At 44.3% G+C, this 19,359-nt stretch overlaps 1 protein-coding gene across 1 annotated transcript in view; it reads left to right on the top strand.

Annotated features, from left to right (window-relative positions):
• CFAP61 (cilia and flagella associated protein 61) overlaps positions 1-19,359 on the top strand; it is a 247,115-nt gene that overhangs the window by 11,366 nt on the left and 216,390 nt on the right. The window contains exons 5-7 of the mRNA XM_036320969.1: positions 814-881; positions 1,109-1,235; positions 13,410-13,542. Coding sequence (XP_036176862.1) covers positions 814-881; positions 1,109-1,235; positions 13,410-13,542 — 328 coding nt within the window. The remainder of the gene's footprint in view (positions 1-813; positions 882-1,108; positions 1,236-13,409; positions 13,543-19,359) is intronic.

The raw sequence follows: 19,359 nt of genomic DNA on the forward strand, positions 1-19,359 counted from the left end.
CTAATACAATGGAAATGCTTATGTGACTATTGTTATACTATATTGCTTAGGGAGTAATGACAAGGAAAAAAAGTCTGTACATGTTCAGTACAGATGCAACCATTGTAGGCCTAACTACATAGTACACGTCAGCAGCAATGTAGCATTTTTTTAAAAATATTTTTGATCTGTGGTTGATTGAATCCACAGCTGTAGAACCTGTGGATATGGAGGGCCTGTAAGTTTCAAAGTATCTTTCAAGGGCATGACACTCTCTGAGGTGTAGCATTTATGGAATAGCAGTGATATTGCTGAAAGAAAACCACAGGTTAGGATGTTCCTAAAGTTTTCCTCAGTCGCATCTTTAGAAATGTTTATTAACATGGCAGACTGTAGAAGCATCCTGAATAATAGACATGCTGAAATATGATCAGCGGGGCTCCCGGGTGACGTGATGTGTCGCTGACAGCCTGCACAGACATTGGGAGTGGGGCTCAGCTTTCAAGTCACACTTGAAATGTCACACCAGACCTTCCAGATGCCAGGTCAAAGGTTAATATTCGCAGAAATCTGCTGTGCTGCGTGAACATGGCAGCCTTTATTCTTTCTGCCTCCATGGAGCAGATAGGAAAGAGCTGGGGAGCCCAAGGAACAGTCGAGAAGAAGGAGAAACTACCTGGAAGATGTTCTTGCCTTGGCAGGCAGGGAGCAAAGGAGGGCAGAGGGAGGTTGGAACACCTCATCCGTTTAGTGAAGGCATTTGTCTCAATCAGGTGCCAGCTGAGGGGATTGCTTGGTTACTAACACTCACCCGCCCTCTCTTTCCCTCGCCAGGTCTGTGTTTAAGGCGGTGCCAGAGCTGCACTTCATCTTTCTCATCGTGCCGGCCTACATGAGCCTCGGTAAGGTCTGCTCGACTACCTGTGCCTGGTCGGGAACAGGAAATTCATGTCTGAATGGGGCCGTGGAGAATGGGAAATAAGGGTGATCTCCAGGTCCACAGTGTACACCATGCCTCGATGCCTATAGGGCTTAAAACACCGTTGAGAATGGGAACTACATTGTGTTTGGAAGTTCGAGTTACTCCCTGGTAAAACGAGGCCACATTTCTCTGTCTCTTGTGATTCAGGCACAACTCTGATAACTGTGTTTGACCAAGTGGGGAGCATTCCGAATCTGACCTTTAACGAGGACTTTGCTGTGCACATATGTCACAGGCACAGCCATTACCCTCAGCTGCACGTTCGCAAAGCCAGGTAAGGCGGGAGCAGTGCCTTTGGTCACCTAAGCTTCACCCTGACAGCTCCCTTGTGGAGAGTTTTTAAGTTGTCAATTTTACTGTAAGTAGGTACAGCTTGGATTAAATTGTTTTGGAACACCCGTGAGCATGACTTCATTTGAAGATGTCTACGGTGCCTCTTGAGGACATATTTGTAGAACTAGATGTCTGATGAGACTCATTTGGTGCTGTGTGGCTGGCAAAGTTGTAGATTTACTACTTGTGGGTTTCTGAAAACACATAGTTTTTTTTGTCCCATGCTGAGTGAGATCACTTTAAAATAAAACAAATCTAAAAATGAATCTGCCTAAAAATAAATACATAAATAAATTAAATAAAAATAAATAAAAATGAATCTACCTATTTGGTTTTCCTAGTAGAGCCCACTTATTTTCTGGCATTCAGTGGATGACGATTCTGTTGACCCCAAAGAGGGGTGTCTAAGTCGAAGGTCTGTGCCATCAGTGGCCCACAAGACATGCCCCCAAGCTCAGCAATCTTAAGGAGGTGGCTATTCCCGAGTCTGCTTGCCAAAGAGGGCTGCAACCCCATCTCCCATCCTGCAAGCGCTCCTGCGCTGTGGCCTTACCATCCTCTCATCAGGAGGTGGGGCCTGTGGCCCTCTTTATCTGGGCCAGATTGTGACTTTTTTTTTTTAATCCTCACCCGAGGATATTTTTCCATTGATTTTTAGAGAGAGTGGAAGAGTGAGGGAAAGATAGAAATATCGATGTCAGAGAAACGCATCAATTGGTTGCCTCCTACACACATCCTGACCAGGGCCCCAGGCTGGGGAGAAGCCTGCAACTGAGGTATGTGCCCTTGACCAGAATCAAACCCAGGACCCTTCGGTCTGCATGCTGGCGCTCTATCCACTGAGCCAAACCGGCTAGGGCCAGATTGTGACTTTTTCAACCCATACAGCATGGTGGAAGGGAGGCTCTGTGATTTCTGAGGCTAGGTCTCTTGGGAGTTCTCTTGGGACTCTCATTCTGGAGGGAATGGGGTGTAGACGTCCGACTGCCCTGAGACCAACATGCTGGAAAGGCCACATGTTGCCCAGCGGGGCTCCTGCTGACAGCATTGGCTGACAGCCGTGTGAGGAAGCCAGCAAGGACATCCAGGCAAGGAGAGCCCCCCTGCATCTGCAGCCCAGCCAACATGTGACGGTGGGGCCCTGAGAGACCCCAAGCAAGGACTGCCCGGCTGTGTCCCCTCAGAGTTTTGACTCACGAAGTTGTGAGCAAAATAGAAGGGCTGCTTTGAGATAAGAGTGCATATGAAACCATTTCACTAGAGTGGTTGCCTCGCTTTTATCAGTGAAGAATAAATTGGATCTTCTTGGGTCATTTGTTGTCATATTTGATAAGTGCTCCATTTCTGTAGAAAGTATTGAATTAAAATCTTAAAAACCTGAGACCTACTTTTTTACCAGGCATGTAGTATTGCAGCATAATTGTGAAGACTCTGTAATAATGACGTGAGGTAGATATAGATTCTGATCTTGGTTCTGATACTAACTGATGGGCTCACTTAAAAAAGGAACCGGCCTCTCCAGGCCTCAATTTCCTCTCTGCCAGTGGGTGCCAGCATAGTGCCCGCTGTGTTGACTGGGTGAGCTGATGAAAATCAGTTCCTTACCACACTTCCAGTCACCTGTAAATGCTTAAGGAAATTAAATATTATTATTATTATTATTATTATTACTATTATAGTTATGTGGGGGGAGAGAGATCCGCCCACAATAAACTGTGCTATGTAGCTTGGAAGAGGTAAAACAGAAAGGGGTGAAGACAGCTTCATACAACCTTCCCACCCCCACAAAAAAAGGCTAAATGTCCATCAACAGTTAAATCTTTACATTTTCAAACTGGCACATCCATACAGTAGATATTACTCAGCAGTGACATGGATTGAAGTACTTATCACACAGTGACAGCATGGATCAATCTCAGAAAGGTTACGCTGAGTGAAAGAAGGCAAGCATGGAGACAAAGGCCATATACTGTTGATCCCACTTTTACGATGTACAAAACAGGCAAGACTAACTGCACAGAGAGAAATCAGGCCAGTGGTTGCCTCCAGTGGAGGGAAGAGTGAGACAGGGAGAGACATGATGGAATCCTGGGGTGATGCCAATGTTCCGTATATTGATTGTGGTTTAGACAGTTGTCAAAAGTCATCAAACTGTATTCTTTTCAAAAATATATTTTTATTGCTTTCAGAGAGGAAGGGAGAGAGAGAGAGAGAAACATCAATGATGAGAGAGAATCATTGATTGTCTGCCTTCTGCATGCCCCACCCGGGGGATCGATCTCTCAGCCCAGGCAAGTGCCCTGACCGGGAATCGAACCGTGACCTTCTGGTTCATAGATCAACGCTCAACCACTGAGCCAGGTTGGCCGGGCCAAACTGCATTCTTAATATCTATGCATTTTAGTAAATGCTTCATACGAGTGTATATGAAACCATTTCACAAGAGTAGTTGGCTTTTATCAGTGAAGAATAAATTGGATCTTCTTAGGTCAGCTGTTGTCATACTTGATAAGTGCTCCATTTCTGTAGAAAGTATTGAATTAAAATCTTAAAAACCTGAGACCTACTATTTACCAGGCATGTATTGCTTGGTATTACAGCATAATTGTTAAGACTCTGTAATAATGACGTGAGGTAGATATAGATTCTGATCTTGGTTCTGATACTAACTGATGGGTTCACTTAAAAAAGGAACCGGCCTCTGAATCTGGTCAGGAAGGTTGAGTCAGAGTTCAGTCAGAGTGACAGAATGAGCAAAGGCATGAAGACAGGAAAGCGCATGGTCTATTACCAGGCAGGTTGGCAGGTACAGCTACTGTTCAACGTCTGGGGAGAAAGAGCAGGTTCTGGATAGAAGTACTGTAATGGGAAGGCTTTATCTTGGAGCCAGCAGGGAGCACTGAAGAAGAAAGGCAGGATATGCTCTCTATGTTACTAGGTAACTGCTTTCCATGTGGTCAATGGCTTATAGAGGAGGAGCACAGAGCAGCCGGCTGGAATTTAGGCCTTGACAAGTCAAAGAAATCCGGGGGGGGGGGGGGGGAATAGATCAGTAAAAATGCAATTTGGATGGAGAAGTTCAAGAGTGAAAATGAGTTAATGATAACCAGGGTTTCGGGGAGCTGCTGTCAGGGTTCATTAGCTGAAAGTAGAAATAATAGCATTAGATGGACAGGAGAGAGTTGGAAATACAGGTCCTCTCATGAGTGAGGATATCATGAGAGAAAAGGAGATTGTCCAGTTGAGGGGGAGATTTTAAAGTGAAATGTGCAGGGTATTGAAAGATGGAAATGAACTGCTACTGATAATAAGAAAGAAAACTGGAAGAGAGGGGAAGGAGTGTGGCAGAAGTCAGACTCTTGAAGTGGCAAACAGTGAAGGGCAATTAAATCATTTGAGTATAAAAGAGAGGCCATTGGATTTGAAAATTTAAAAGGACACAGATGAGTTGAGTAAAATTGATGGATTTCTAGCCAGACTGATCAAGGAAAAGAAAAAGAAGACAAACCATCAATACCAAGAATTAAAGAGGGGTCACCACTACAGGCTCCACAGACATTAAAGGGTTGGGGGGCACTGCAACAACTGTATAACTTCAACAATTTAGAGAAAATGGGCCAAATCCCTGAAAAACACCAACTACCAAAACTCATTTGAGATAAATTAATAACTTGGATAATCCCATATCTATTAAAGAGAAGTCAGGCGAACTTGGGATGAGAGGGAGGGTGGCTGCCTGCCCTGACACTGGCCTCTCCCCCAGCCTGCAGCCCCAACCCCACCTCATCCTAATTTGCTTCTCTTTTTGTCTTATTCTTATGGCTCTGAAGTCTGCCTTCCCCAAGGTCTTCCTTCCAAGCTCATCCCCTTGGCTCCCCTGTGCCAGCCTTGCCCACTCAGTGCCCTACTTCTGACCACTTACTTGGTTTGGGGACTCATCTTGCCCCTCCCTGAAGGTCAGGGCTGGATACTGTTAATCAAATGTCAGTGAGCTGAATAGAGGTAAGAAAGTTAAGACAAGGTCATACTCACTGCTCTTTAGAGAAGTTTGGTGATGAAGGGAAGCAAAAGGAGGAAGGCAGATGTTGAACGTTTTGCACACAATGTAAAGTGATTCCATTTTTACTCTTCCTGTAAAGCATTTACTTTGCATTCTGAGATCCAGACAGCGTGTGTCTAAAATAAGATTACCGAGGAGAATAAGTTCAGATACAAGTTATTCACTTAATTTAGAACAAAAGGAAAATTCCTCGTAGAAAATTATTTTTCTTTCTTATTCATAGCTAATTACTCACATTGTAATTCTCTCTTTATAAAATCCTTCGGATTAGGATTTAAATCCTAATTAATACAAGCCAAACACATTCTGAGGAAAAGGAATTTTGTGAGCGAAATAACATTTTTAATTGGTTTGCTCACACCTTACAAACCCTCCTTTCTGATCTATGAAGTTTCTCTTGTTAGTGTCAGCACAGGTAAATTAGACCCTCCTGCCCTTCAGGGAAGTATAATTTAAGAACATATGATCATGGGGGTAGGGAAGGACTCACCAGGAAAGGATTATGTGCTGTCAGTCAGCATTGTAAATACAGTGGTCCCCTCCCCTTATCCCCGGGGCATACAGTCCAAGACAAAACCTCCTGCCTAAGACTGTGATAGTACAAAACTCTGTGCTATGTTTTCCTATACATACATACCTAGTGTGAAGTTTAATTTATAAAGTAGGCAAGTAAGAGATGACAACAGTAACATAATGAAATAGAGCAGCTGCAACAATACGCTGTAAGAAAAGCTGTGTGAGTGGGGCCTTTCTCTGGCCACCAGTCTAATAACTGAAACTAAGGGACTGTCGGACGGGTTAACATGTACAGTGTGGATACGCTGGACCCAGGAGGACTCCCATCCGGGGCGGGGCGATTTCATTCTGTTACTCAAAGTTTAAAATTAACGAATTGCTTATTTCTGGAAATTTTCATTTAATATTTTGGGGCCCCAGTTGACTGCAGTTTAACAAACCATGGAAAGCACAGCCACAGATACTAGTAAAGGGTGAGGGGTACCACTGTCACCAAAATGGCTCACTCCTTTTTTGATGACACTGATTAACCAAATTAGGTCAACATCGTTACTGCTTAAAATAGATGAAATAAACCTTAGGACTTTTAAAACATAAGATTGGTGGGTTTTAAATACTAACTTTTTACCTCCCAAAGCATCTATTTTTATTAAGCATTTGATGGCCTCATGCTTTTTAGGAATCTACCTAAGCTTGACTTCTGAGCAATTTCATATAAATGGACATTCTGATGCTTACGTCATGAATATCCCTCAAGCCTTCAAAAAGAAGGGCTAGAGCAGTTGGGAATTTCACCATCCGTCTTTGGGAGGCCTGGCACCCAGCCAATAGGATTGGTTAACAGTGCAGGGGCCTCTCATTGGCCTTGAATATGCTCTGAAGTCATGTAAGGTTTCAAATTCTTTGTAATTTTTTAAAAAATGACGTTTTCCAAGGAGTAGAAGCTAAATTGTTATAAAATTCATTTTATTAAACTAATAAAAATCCATTTTAAAGTGAAGTGGAATAAGTTTAGGAATGGTGGATTTGATTTTTTTTTTTTTAATATATATTTTATTGATTTTTTACAGAGAGGAAGTGAGAGGGATAGAGAGTTAGAAACATCGATGAGAGAGAAACATCTATCAGCTGCCTCCTGCACATCTCCTACTGGGGATGTGCCCGCAACCAAGGACCGGAATCGAACATGGGACCTTTCAGTCCGCAGGCCAACGCTCTATCCACTGAGCCAAACCGGTTTCGGCTGGATTTGATTTTTTGAAAGACCACTAGAGGTCATAAGAGATCTTGGGAAGAAAAAGGTGCTTTGTTTTGCACATCTAAGAAAAAATGTGTCAACTGGAGTTTCTCCTTCCCCAAGTTCAGACCGTATTCATGGTAAAAGGTTGGTTTAGCTAAAATATACGGTTGTTTAGCACTACCACTAAATTGGATCTTCTACAAATTATTTTGCTCATTCATTGATTTCTTTTTTTTTTTTTTTAAATCCTCACCCTGGGAGGATGTTTATTGATTTTAGAGAGAGGGAGAGAGAGAAAGAGAAACATTGATGTGAGAGAGAGACATTGATCCTTTTCTCTCACATGCACCCCAATGGGGAACCAAACCCTCAACCTAGGTATGTGCCCTGACTGGGAATCGAACCAGCAACCTTTCAGTGTATGGGACGACGCTCCAACGAACTGAGCCACACCGGCCAGGGCCATTCATTGATTTCTTAAAATATACATATGTGCACACGCACTCAGGCTTGAAGAAATACGATATTCATGGCGTTTAAAGTGATATCAGAAGCACTTCTTCAATGCTACACTTTTAAGTCTAGCTAATGAAATGCAAATCCTCTCTGGATGTGCAAAATACCATCAGATAGGAGAGAGGAGGCCCTGCCAACAGTCTGAATGCAAAAGATGGCCTGCTGCTGCTGCTGCGGCTGCTGTCATAGTCCTTCAGTGGGAACCTTCTATCTGTGAATTTGCAACGGTTTCTTTGCTGGCAAGAATATGTGCACCTCCTGCACCTCCTGCACCTCCTGCACTGGAGGCAGGGTTGCCTGTAGGTTTTCCTCCAGGGTTGTGATTATACAGCAGAGTGGACAGGATGCTGAGGCGTTGAAGCAATCTTAGTCTGCCTGTCACTGAGAGACTGTGCCAGCCGCCTGGGGAAGGTCTGTGGAGTCCAGGCAGCACAGTGCTCCTGCAAGCCCAGCTAACCGTCACAGTGGGAATGACGAGTGAGTGTGTTCTTTCTTGTCCCTACCTCCCAGGGAACCAGTGAGAGCCATCAGGTCCCTGTCACTTTTCACCTGGCCTTCTCCTGGGTTTAAGGGACATCCATACCCCAAACGAGGCATGGTATCCTTGAGAGGCTGTTGATTTTCTTAAGCTTTGGATTTTTACTCCATTTTCATCTGGCATGTTTCTCAGAGTCTGACGGACATTTAGGTGCCTGAGCAATCAATTAGCCTCTACTCTATGGAATGGGCCTTTTGTTTCCTCCAAACAAGTTAAAATGAAATCTCCTCTAACGGATTACGTTAACAAGCGCGTGGTTGCCTCCTCCAAGCCTTGTCCTGAACTGAAGAAATAAGGAGTGCCGCTTTTCCCTCAGAGAAGGGTGCCATTCCCATTGTACTTGATGCCAGTGAACAGCGGCCTTCCACAGGCACCAGTCATCACTGCTGACACGCTGCGCCTCAGGTGAGGGGCACCTGGCTCTCCTGTGCGGAAGGAATTCACAGGAAGCCCTGGCTCTGCTCCTGATGGCAGGCGGTGCTCACTGCGGAGTTGATGGATGGATTGTTTTTGGTAGCCAGGGCGCTTTGTTTCTGTGGGGCTAGACTTTGTCATGTGCCATTTGAGACTCTGTGAGGCTGATGTCATACTTTATCATTAGCACTGGGGGCTGATGCAAGCTCATAAATTATCGATTACCCCAAGGAATGCATTTAGCAGAACTAGTTCCTCTGTACCCATTTTGGGGAAGGACTAAGGGAGAGAGTCTTTAGAGCGCCACAATTTAGGTGATTCCTCTTATTTTTCCCAGAAGAACTAGTATTGAGGTATGATTATGGATAACGTTGTTAATGGGCTATTGAGGGCTCCTGATTAGTCTTACAGCCCTGGGTCTCTCTGAACTTTTATTCCTGATTTTTATATCCATGGGTTAATATTTTTGTGTGCATCGTATAGATAAGGCCCTGTACACAGTTTGTTTTGGAGTTCCCTGGGTTGTAGCAGTCTTGATCAACTTAAAGTGAAAATTATTAGGATATTGGGTTATTTTCCCATAATTTAAAATAATTGTCTCTTTACTAAATATTGATGCAGATTCTCATAATGTTTGAAAATAGATTTGTTGGCTATTCTCTCTTAGAATCTTTTTAAAAAACTAATATCATCCAGGACTCGTTACAGAGTAAAGCCACTTCTGTTAGCATCCTTTTTTTGTTATTAATCTTCACCCAAGGATAATTTCCATTGATTTTTAGAGTGCTAGGAAGGAGGAGAGACACAGAGAGAGCGAAACATTGATGTGAGAGAGACATATCAATTGGTTGCCTCCAGCAGGTGCCCGACTGGGGGCCAGGGATCGAGCCGGCAACTGAGGTACGTGCCCTTGAGCAGAATTGAATCCAAGACCCTTCAGTCCAGAGGCTGATGCTCTAGCCACTGAGCCAACAAGGCTAGAGCTGCTAGCACCCTCTCGGCAGGTTGCTAAGCGGGGAAGCAAGTGGTTTCTGGAACGCAGTGGACCTCTTTCAGCTGAGGTCCCGGGTGCTCAGGTAGAGTCAGCTGACAGTGATTCCTGGCACGGAACAGGGGTGTGTGAAGTCTCCCAGGAGCAAACGCTGCCGGGGGCTTACTGCCTGCCGGAGACTGAACTTGAGGGTGTCCAGTTCACCCTTGCATCATCACATTGTATCCTCCCCTCTATCCTTGCCCCTGGCCCTTCTGTAGATGCATAATGTTGAAGTGACTGGGCAGGTTTCTCAGAAGTGGAGCCAGCGGCTGAGTGGAAGGGCTGTGGAGCTGCCAGCGTGGGGCTGTGGGCTCACTCCCAGATACGCCCTCTCAGGCCACATGTCTCTCACCTGAAAAGCAGGCTTAGCTACGGCACTTCAGTGCCCGCGGAACACTGGACAAGGTCCTGGCATATGATAAGGATCCCATCCATGTTGGCCATCGTTGTTGGACCTGCGCTGCAGGCTACAGTGCGTGCAGATGTGAAATGTAAGCGAAGCCAGACACTGGTTAAAGTGGTAAGGACAGATTTTAATCAGTAATAACTATTGCCATAGGGAAAGGAGTTCAACATAAACTGAATTCAACTTCAATTTGTACAGAGGTAAGTAAAAGTTTTAAATGGAGAAGGAGGAGTCGATAGGGGCCCAATAGGATCAGGGAAGGGAAAAATTATATAAAGTGGGAAGGGGGGCCGCCCTAGCTAGTTTGGCTCAGTGAGTAGAGCGTCGGCCTGCGGACTGAAGGGTCCCGGGTTCAGTTCTGGCCAAGGGCACGTGCCTGGGTTGCGGGCTCGATCCCCAGTGTGGGGCGTGCAGGAGGCAGCCAATCAATGATTCTCTCTCATCATTGATGTTTCTATCTCTCTCTCCCTCTCCCTTCCTCTCTGAAATCAATAAAAATATATTTTTAAAAATTAAAAGAATACAAAGTGGGAAGGGGGGATTGGTCCAAGTGAAAACCATCTGAGTTTGCTAGCTGGCACGTATTGAAATTAGACGCCCCGCCCCCCCTCACAGAGACAGGCGTCCTACCCACAGGTGTCGGCTGGAACAAACAGGACATTTCTGGGAGGCCTTAAGCATTCTCCGGGAGACACTTTAAGGGGGGGCTAGGGTCATCCTAGGGATGTAGCCATAAGCTGTTAGAAAATGTTAGTGTTTATTCAGGTCTTTACAGGCCAAGGTTGAGGCCTGTTGAGAAGAGGGCTCAGAGTGTCCTGGCCAGAGTTGGGTCAAGGAGAGTCTTCGTCACAAAGCAACCAACACAGAACTCCGCCTTGTCCCCGAAGAAGCATGTTCCTGGGCCAATGAGTACCCAGTGGTGACCCTGTCACTGGGTTTCTAGGACAGAAGGCTGGAGGGTGTGAGGTGTAGGTGAGCCTTGAAAGATGCTGGAATGTGGAATAAGTGAGGGGTCAAAGTGCTGGAGAGGAAAGGAGGCGGAAGGAGGGAGGATGCTTTTGAGTAAGGGAGTGAGGTGAAGAAAGTGGGATTTTAAGCAGATTAGTGATAGTGGATGGAATGGATGAGTTTATTCCTACCATGGCCAAGGGGCAGCTAGTGCAATAACTCAAGCTTTTGTAGTGATAACCTCTTCCATGCATTAATCAATGTTCTACAACTGTTCTTATTGACCCTTCCTGCCTAAGTAATAATAGTGTTAATGATAATAACCTGTTATTATTATTATTTTAACATTTACTGTCTTTATGACAGGTGAAAAAACTGTGACATAGGTTAAGTGACTTGCCCAAGGTCACAGCTATTAAATCCAGACTCAGGCACTCTGGCTTCCCAGCCCAGGCTGTGACCACCACACTGTATGGTTTGTTCTCCAATCTTTTCAAAAGCGCTCCATAAGCCTTTGACACATTTATTATAGGGCCTTAGTACATCCCAGCCAAAGGCGACATACACACAAAAATAAATGGGCGGGAGGCCAAGAACTACTTTAATAAAATGAGTGCAGGGCTAAAATAGTTCGTGAAATGGTCGTGTGTCCTACAAACACCGTTGGTGTTTGTTTCTGGTTCTCGGTTTTCCACTCACCACTAGAGAATCCTGATGCCCTGGCATGTGGAAGGAGATGGTTGGGTGACATCATACCCAGGTTGATAGCATAACAAGCCAATATCCTGGTTGCCTGGATAAGGACCCCCTGCTGTCTCTCCTTCCAGGAAGTGTTGATGAGGTTGTATTTTTCCTTCTTGTGCCATGGTCTGTTGACTGGCTCTCTCTTTAGCTCTTGGGTATTATAGGGCAGAGACCTACTTTTTCAAATATGTATTTCTTCCATCAAGATGCTTATTATTGATGAAAAACCATCATTATTCCAAAAGTTAAGCCTGTGTCACAAGAGGTAAAGGCTTCATCCTGCGAGGGGGGTAGAGATTTTTATCCCGAGTGCATAGGGTGTTCCTAGTTTAAAGCCTTTAGATTTGTGGGGTGAGCTGTGGCAGGATTGGGGGGATTTTTTCCAGCAAGGGTTGGAGGAGCTGTGGCAGGGCTGGCTGGATGATCCACGGTGTTGATCTCTTGCCCTTGAGCCAAAGTCTCTCAACTGCTTGTGCTTCTTGCTGCCAGTTTTCAAAAGGAATGCCGATTTAAAGGAAGGTTTTTGAAGTGCATTGTTGGCTTAGTGTAGCATGTGATGACTGGGTCCAGATCAGCTGACCTGAGTTCTTAGCATAGCTCAGCTGCCACCTGTTTCTATGGTCTCAGGCAAAGCATTCCATCATCCCCATGAGCCTTGCTCTCCTCCATCTGAGGAGTGAGTATGGTGCCCACCTCCTGTGGTTGCCATGATAATCTGTGTAAAGCCCTGAGCTTTATATACATACTAATCACTCCATAGGTGGAGCTACTATTAATATCAAAAAGAACATGTAGAAGATAAAGTGGGATAATGAAGATGCCATAGTAAAGAAATGAATGGGGGGAGGTTAGTAGCCAAATGAGATACATACAAAAAAAAAATAATGCAAATGTGTATATTTTTAACAAGAAAAGCATCAGGATAAAAGTATAAGAACATCCTAGAGAATAAAATAGAACACTAAATATAACTAAGAATGTACTAAAAAGGAAAGAATGTTAAATATGGCAGCAAAATGGGTCCAAGGCTAGCATCACTATGCTGCCATAAATCTGGTTCTTGGGTCCTCCCTCTACCCAACCGCCCCCCCCCCCCCCACACACACACGCACACACATTGGTTGTCAAGGTCACTGTAGAGGGTCCTGAGAATGGATGGTGAGCAGAACTTCATTGCCTTTAAATCAGCATTTCCCCCTCCATGTGAAGTGTTGAGATATCGCAGGAATTCTTTTGGGGGGAGGAAGAGGTTTCTGGGGACAATGCCATAGAAGTAGTGTTCTTTGGAAAACATTTGGGCAATGCTATTCCCAGCATCTTGTCCTTTGGCTCATGACAAGCTGCTCTACCTTTCATAGCCAAACATGCTGAGTGTGTTCCCTCTGCTGGAAGTTTCTACCCCCAGGTCTCAACATAGCTTCCTCTCCTTCTCCTCATTCAGGTCCCAACTCTGACGCCCCTCCTCAAGAGGTAGGTCTTCCCTGACCACTCGACCCCATCACTCTCCACCCCAAAGCACTATCATTGTTGACATGTGTGAAGTGCTGTGTTTGTTACATTTTCATCGTCTGTTTCTCCTGTTAGAATGGAAGTTCATTTCACCTGCATGTTGTTGTATTCCTGGCATTTAGAACAGGGTCTGGCACACAGGTACTCCTTTTTAAGAAAGAACACTGAACCTAAGTCTTTCTGTTAAACAGGGTGGAAGATCATGATGACCTCATGCCAATATTTATGCAACATGACACAATTCTGAGAGCAACTTATGGCGAATACTTTCTGGCTGAACTAATAGAGGCCCAAGACGAGGAGAATCATGCTGTCGTGTGTGAGGTTGGTGATCAATCCACCTAGGGATACGCTTAGTGACAGAAATGGGAGAAATAAGCGTTGCTGTTCCAGGTTTCGCCAGGCAGTCCTGGAGCTGTTATACCCTCCTCCTCCTCCATGCCCTTCCAGGTGGCATGCCACGCCAGCTTCCGGGCTGTGGCATCACACCCCTTCCCGTGTTAATTGGCTCTAGGATTTTAGGTTTTTGTGAGGCCCTTCCAGATGCCCAGGCTGCTGTGGATTCTTTGCTCTGTCTCTAGAGGTAGGGGTGAAAATTAGGGTGAGAGGAGAAGATCCTCCAGTAGTATGTAGGGGGCATTTCTTTTCTTCTTCTTTTTTTAGGCGTCTTTTTTTCAAAAATATTTTTATTGATTTCAGAGAAGAACGGAGAGGGAGAGAAAGATAGAAACATCAATGATGAGAGAATCATTGACTGGCTGTCTCCTGCACGCCCCCTACTGGGGATCAAGCCTGCAACCTGGGCATGTGCCCTGATGGGGAATTGAACCATGACCTCCTGGTTCATAGGTCGAGGCTCAACCACTGAGGCATGCCAGTTGGGCCGGGGGGGAGGGGATTTCTGAGACCCTAAGTTCCCAGAGGCCAGACGTTAGAAACCAGTATCCTACAGGCAGATGCATTTTGTTTGACTTGGAAAATAATTTTTAACTATTTATTTATTTATTTATTTATCTATTTATTTTATTAATACATTTTTTATTGATTTTCCACAGAGAAGAAGGGAGAGGGATAGAGAGTTAGAAACATCCATGAGAGAGATTGATCAGCTGCCTCCTGCACGCCCCCCAGTGGGGATGGGCCTGCAATCAGGGTACATGCCCTTGACCGGAATCGAACCCGGGACCCTTGAGTCCGCAGGCCGACGCTCTATCCACTGAGCCAAACCGGTTCGGCTTAACTTTTTATTTTAATAATCTTTCACACTTAAAGAAAACTTATAAGTACCCCAATTCCATAAATGTTAACATTTTACCACATTTTCTGTATTATTCTCTTTGCTTGCTCTTTTTCTATGTCTCTCTACAGATACGTATATATTGCATATATGTTATGTATTTTTTATGAACCATTTAAGCATAAGATACAGACGTAATTCCCCTTCACCACTAAATACTTCAGCGTACATTTCCTCAAAACAAGGATGTTGTCTTCTGTAACTAGCACAGTGGTTGAGTCAAGCTCAATCCTGTTATCTGACCACAGACCTTGCTCAGATTTTACTGATAGGCCCCGTGATGCCCTTCAGAGCGGATGGAAATGCAGATCATTCAGTGAGCTCATGTGTCACGTGTCTTCAGTCTCTTGTAATCTGGAACAGTGTCCCGTCTGTCTGTCTGTCATCACAATGACAGTTTTGAAAAGCACAGGTCAGTTATTTGGCGGAATACTCTCAATTTGGATTTGTCCAGTGTTTTCCCATGATGTGATTTAGGTTATTATGACCAAATTTGTTGTATTAATGGCTAACATTTAAAAATTAGGAAAGTGTCTATAACAATTTGAATGGGTAGCTTTTCTGGGAAAATCACAAGGCCTGCCTGTCGGGTCTGCTCTTCTGCAGGGCCCCACTGTTTGGAGCTCTGAAGCAGCTCTCACTGCAGGCAGTCCTGGTGCCCGCCAGCCCAGCACTGTCCCCACTGCACCCTGGGGCTTCATGACCCCTGAGGCTGTCTTCCCCACTTTGTACCAGCCTTTCCCTGTGACCCCATCACTTGGGATATGCCCTACGAGTGTCCTGATTCTGCAGTGTCTATCCAGGAGGGCTTTACTGAGAGCAGAGGTAGGGATGGGAATTTAAAAAGATGAAACCCACACCCTCAGCTGTGCCAGCTGTAGACCTAGAAGTCCACACCCAAGGAAAGGGTGAGAAGGACAATAAAGAGAACGAACAATATTTGACTTTTATTTTAAAAAGGAAGACTTTGTGCCAGTTTATTGAAAAGCATTCAAAGGTAGGGATTTAGCAGTTTTACTTCTAGGATGATTTGTTTAGGGATTCATTATTCTTCATACACTCACTTCTCATTATTTGCCAAAACTGTAAAAACTATTTAAAGAATATTACTTTTCTTAAAAACCATATAATCAAAAGTTCTCTTATTTTGATAATATGATGAGTCTGAGGCTTTTGATAATATGATCAATGATTCTCAAGCGTGGTGTATACAACAATCACCGCAGAGGCTTTTTAGAATACTATGCCAAAGAACTTGTATCCAGCATGTATAAAGAATTCCAACAGGAATAAAGAGATAAATAATCCAAGCCAAAATGTGGGCAAAGAATTTGAATAGACATTTCTCTGAAAAAGATAGCCAAAGGCCAATAAGCCTGTGAAATGTTCAACATCATTGGTTTTGGAGCTCCAGTGGTACAATCGGTTAGTGTGCGGTACTTATAAAACATCATTGGTCAGAAGGGAAATGCAAATCGAAACCACAACAAGATGCCACTTTATACCTGCTAGGATGGTAATAATAAAAGGGGACAGTAACAAGTGTGGGTAAAGATGTGGAGAAATTGTAACCCTCATATATTGCTAGTGGGATTATAAAATGGTATAGCCCAGGGGTGGGCAAACTTTTTGACTCAAGGGCCACAATGGGTTCTTAAACTGGACCGGAGGGCCGGAACAAAAGCATGGATGGAGTGTTTGTGTGAACTAATATAAATTCAAAGTAAACATCATTACATAAAAGGGTACGGTCTTTTTTTTTTTTTAGTTTTATTCATTTCAAACGGGCGGATCCAGCCCGCGGGCCGTAGTTTGCCCACGGCTGGTATAGCCACTTTGGAAAACAGTTTGGCATTTTTTTATTTTTATTTATTGCTTAAAGTATTACAAAGGGTATTACATATGTGTCCATTTTATCCCCCCGCCCTAGACAGTCCCCTAGCCTCCCCTATCCCCCAGTGTCTTATGTCCATTCAGTTTGGCATTTTATCAAAAATTAAATATATCCCTGGCCAGGTGGCTCAGTTGGTTGAAGTGTCATCCCAGACACCAAGTTTGCAAGTTCGATTCCTGGTCAGGGCACATACCTTGGTTGCAAGTTTGATCCCCGGTAGAGGTATGTACAGGAGGCAACCAATTGATGTTTCTCTTTCCCCCCAAAAAAAAAAACACAACAAAAAACAAACAAACAAAAACATTCTCAGGTTAGGATTAAAAAAAATTTTTAAGTTAAATATAGAAATACTATTTGACCCAGCAGTTCCACCCCTAGAATTAAAAACACACATATACACAATAACACGTACAGAATTGTTTGTAGCAGCATTATTCAAAACTAGAGGCCCAGTGCACAAAAATTTGTGCACTCGGGGGTTCCCTCAGCCCAGCCTGTGCCCTCTTGCACTCTGGGACCTTAGGGGATGTCCACCTGCTGGCTTAGGCTCGCTCTCCGGGGGATCAGGCCTAAGCTGGCGGTCAGACATCCCTCTGGCAGCCCGGGAGCCCTCGGGAGATGTCCACTTGCCAGTGGGGAGTAGGCCTAAGCAGCAGTCGGACATCCTTAGGGCTGCTGAGGAGGCGGGAGAGGCTCCCACCACCACCGCTGTGCTGGCAGCCGTCAGCCTGGTTTGTGGCTGAGCAGAGCTCCCCCTGTGGGAGTGCATTGACCACCAGGGGGCAGCTCCTGCATTGAGCGTCTGCCCCCTGGTGATCAGTGTGTGTCATAGTGACCGGTCATTCCCAGTCATTCTGCTGTTAGGGTCAATTTGCATATTACCCTTTTATTATATAGGATAGAGGCCTAGTGCATGGGTAGGGGCTGGCTGATTTGCCCTGAAGGGTGTCCCAGATCAGGGTGGGGGTCCCGCTGGGATGCCTGGCCAGCCTGGGTGAGGGGCTCAGGGCCATTTTCTGGCTGGCCACACCCCCTTCAGGGTAGGGGTCCCCACTGAGGTGCCTGGCCAGCCTCTGTGAGAGGCTGATGGCTGTTTGCAGGCTGACCAAGCAAGCCCCCCAGCGGGGACCCTCACCCCATAGGGGTGTGGCCAGCCTGGGTGAGTGGCTGATGGCTGTTTTCAAGCTGGTCACACCCCCTTCAGGGTGGGGGTCCCCACTGGGGTGCCTGGCCAGCCTGGGTGAGGAGCTGATGGCCATTTTCAGGCTGGCCATGCCCCCCAGCGACCCAAGCTTCCAGCCTCTCCCTTTTTTTCTGGGATTTATTTATCTTCTATAATTGAAACTTCGTAGCCTTGAGTGTAGCCCAGAGCTGGCCAGGGCAGGCGGGAAGCTTGGCTTCCTCCATCGCTGGGGGCAACCCAAACCTCCTGCTCGCTCCAGCTCCATGGCCGCTGCCATCTTAGTTGAATTAATTTGCTTACTCGCTCCTGATTGGTGGTGGGCATGGCTTGTGGGCGTGGCTTGAGCATAGCGGAGGGATGGTTAATTTGCATGTTTCTCTCTTATTATATAGGATAGCCCAAAAGTAGAAATAGCTCAAATGTTCATCTACTGATGAATGGATGGCTATACACCCAGAAGTGGGAGTGTTAGGTCATATAGTAACTCTACTATTAATTTTTTGAGAAACCTCCCTACTGTTTTCTATAGTGGCTGTACCAGTTTACATTCCTACCAACAGCACGCCAGGGTTTCTTTTTCTCCATATTCTTGCCAACACTTGCTATCCTTTATCTTTTTGATGATAGCTGTTCTAACAGGTGTGAGGTGATATCTCCTTGTAATTTTGATTGCATTTCTCTGATGACTAACCATGCTGAGCATTTTTTCATGTACCTGATGGCCATTTGTATGTGTTCCTGATCTTAGAGGAAAATCTTTTAACCACTCAGGGTTGAGTATGATGCTCTCTGTGAACTTGTTATGTATGGCCTTCATTGTGCTGACGCGTGTTTCTTCTATACCCCATTTTTTGAGCATTTCTATCATGAAAGGATGTTGCATTTTGTCAAATGATTTATCTGCTTCTATTGATATAATATGATTTTTGTCTTTAATATCTATTAATTAATGTGGTGCATCACATTTGTTGATGTGTGTATGTTGAACCAGCCAAGGAACTTTTATCCAAGGAAAAATTTTGGTTGGTCATGGTATATGATTCTTCTAATGTGCTATTGAATTTGGCTTGGTAATATATTGTTGAGAATTTTTGCAACTATAGTCATTGTGGATATTGGTCTGCAGTTTTCTTTTCTGGTAGTGTCTGATTTGGGTATCAAGATATTTATTGCTGGACTCATAAAATGAATTTGGGAGTGTACCCTCCCCTTCAGTATTTTTGAAAGAGTTTGAGAAGGATTGATTTTAATTCTTTAAATATTTAGTAGAAATCACCAGTGAATCTATCTGATCTGGGGCTTTTTGTTGTTGGGAGGTTTTTGATTATTAATTCAATCTCCTTATTTTTTATTGGTCTGTTCATATTTTCTATTGGTCTGTCTAATTTTTTACCCTATAATTATTCATAGTAGTCCCTTATGATCCTTTGTATTTTTGTTACTAGTTATAATATATCCTCTTTCATTTCTGATTTTATTTGAGTCTTCTATTTTCCTTATTCTAGCTAAAGGTTTGTCGATCAAGGTTTATTTATCTTTTTAAAGAACCAGTTCTTAGTTTACTGATCTTTTCTGATCATTTTTCTAGTCTTTATCTCATTGTTCCTGCTCTGCTTTTTGTTTTTCCCTTAATTCTGCTAACTTTGGGCTTAATTTAATCTTCTTTTCCTCATTCCTTGAGTTGTACAATTATGTTACTTATTTGTGATCTCTCTTTTTTTCTTGCTGTGACATTTATTGCTATAAACTTAGCTCTTAGAACTGCTT

Source organism: Myotis myotis, unplaced genomic scaffold (assembly GCF_014108235.1).
Source record: "Myotis myotis isolate mMyoMyo1 unplaced genomic scaffold, mMyoMyo1.p scaffold_m19_p_9, whole genome shotgun sequence".
Lineage (NCBI taxonomy): Eukaryota > Metazoa > Chordata > Mammalia > Chiroptera > Vespertilionidae > Myotis > Myotis myotis.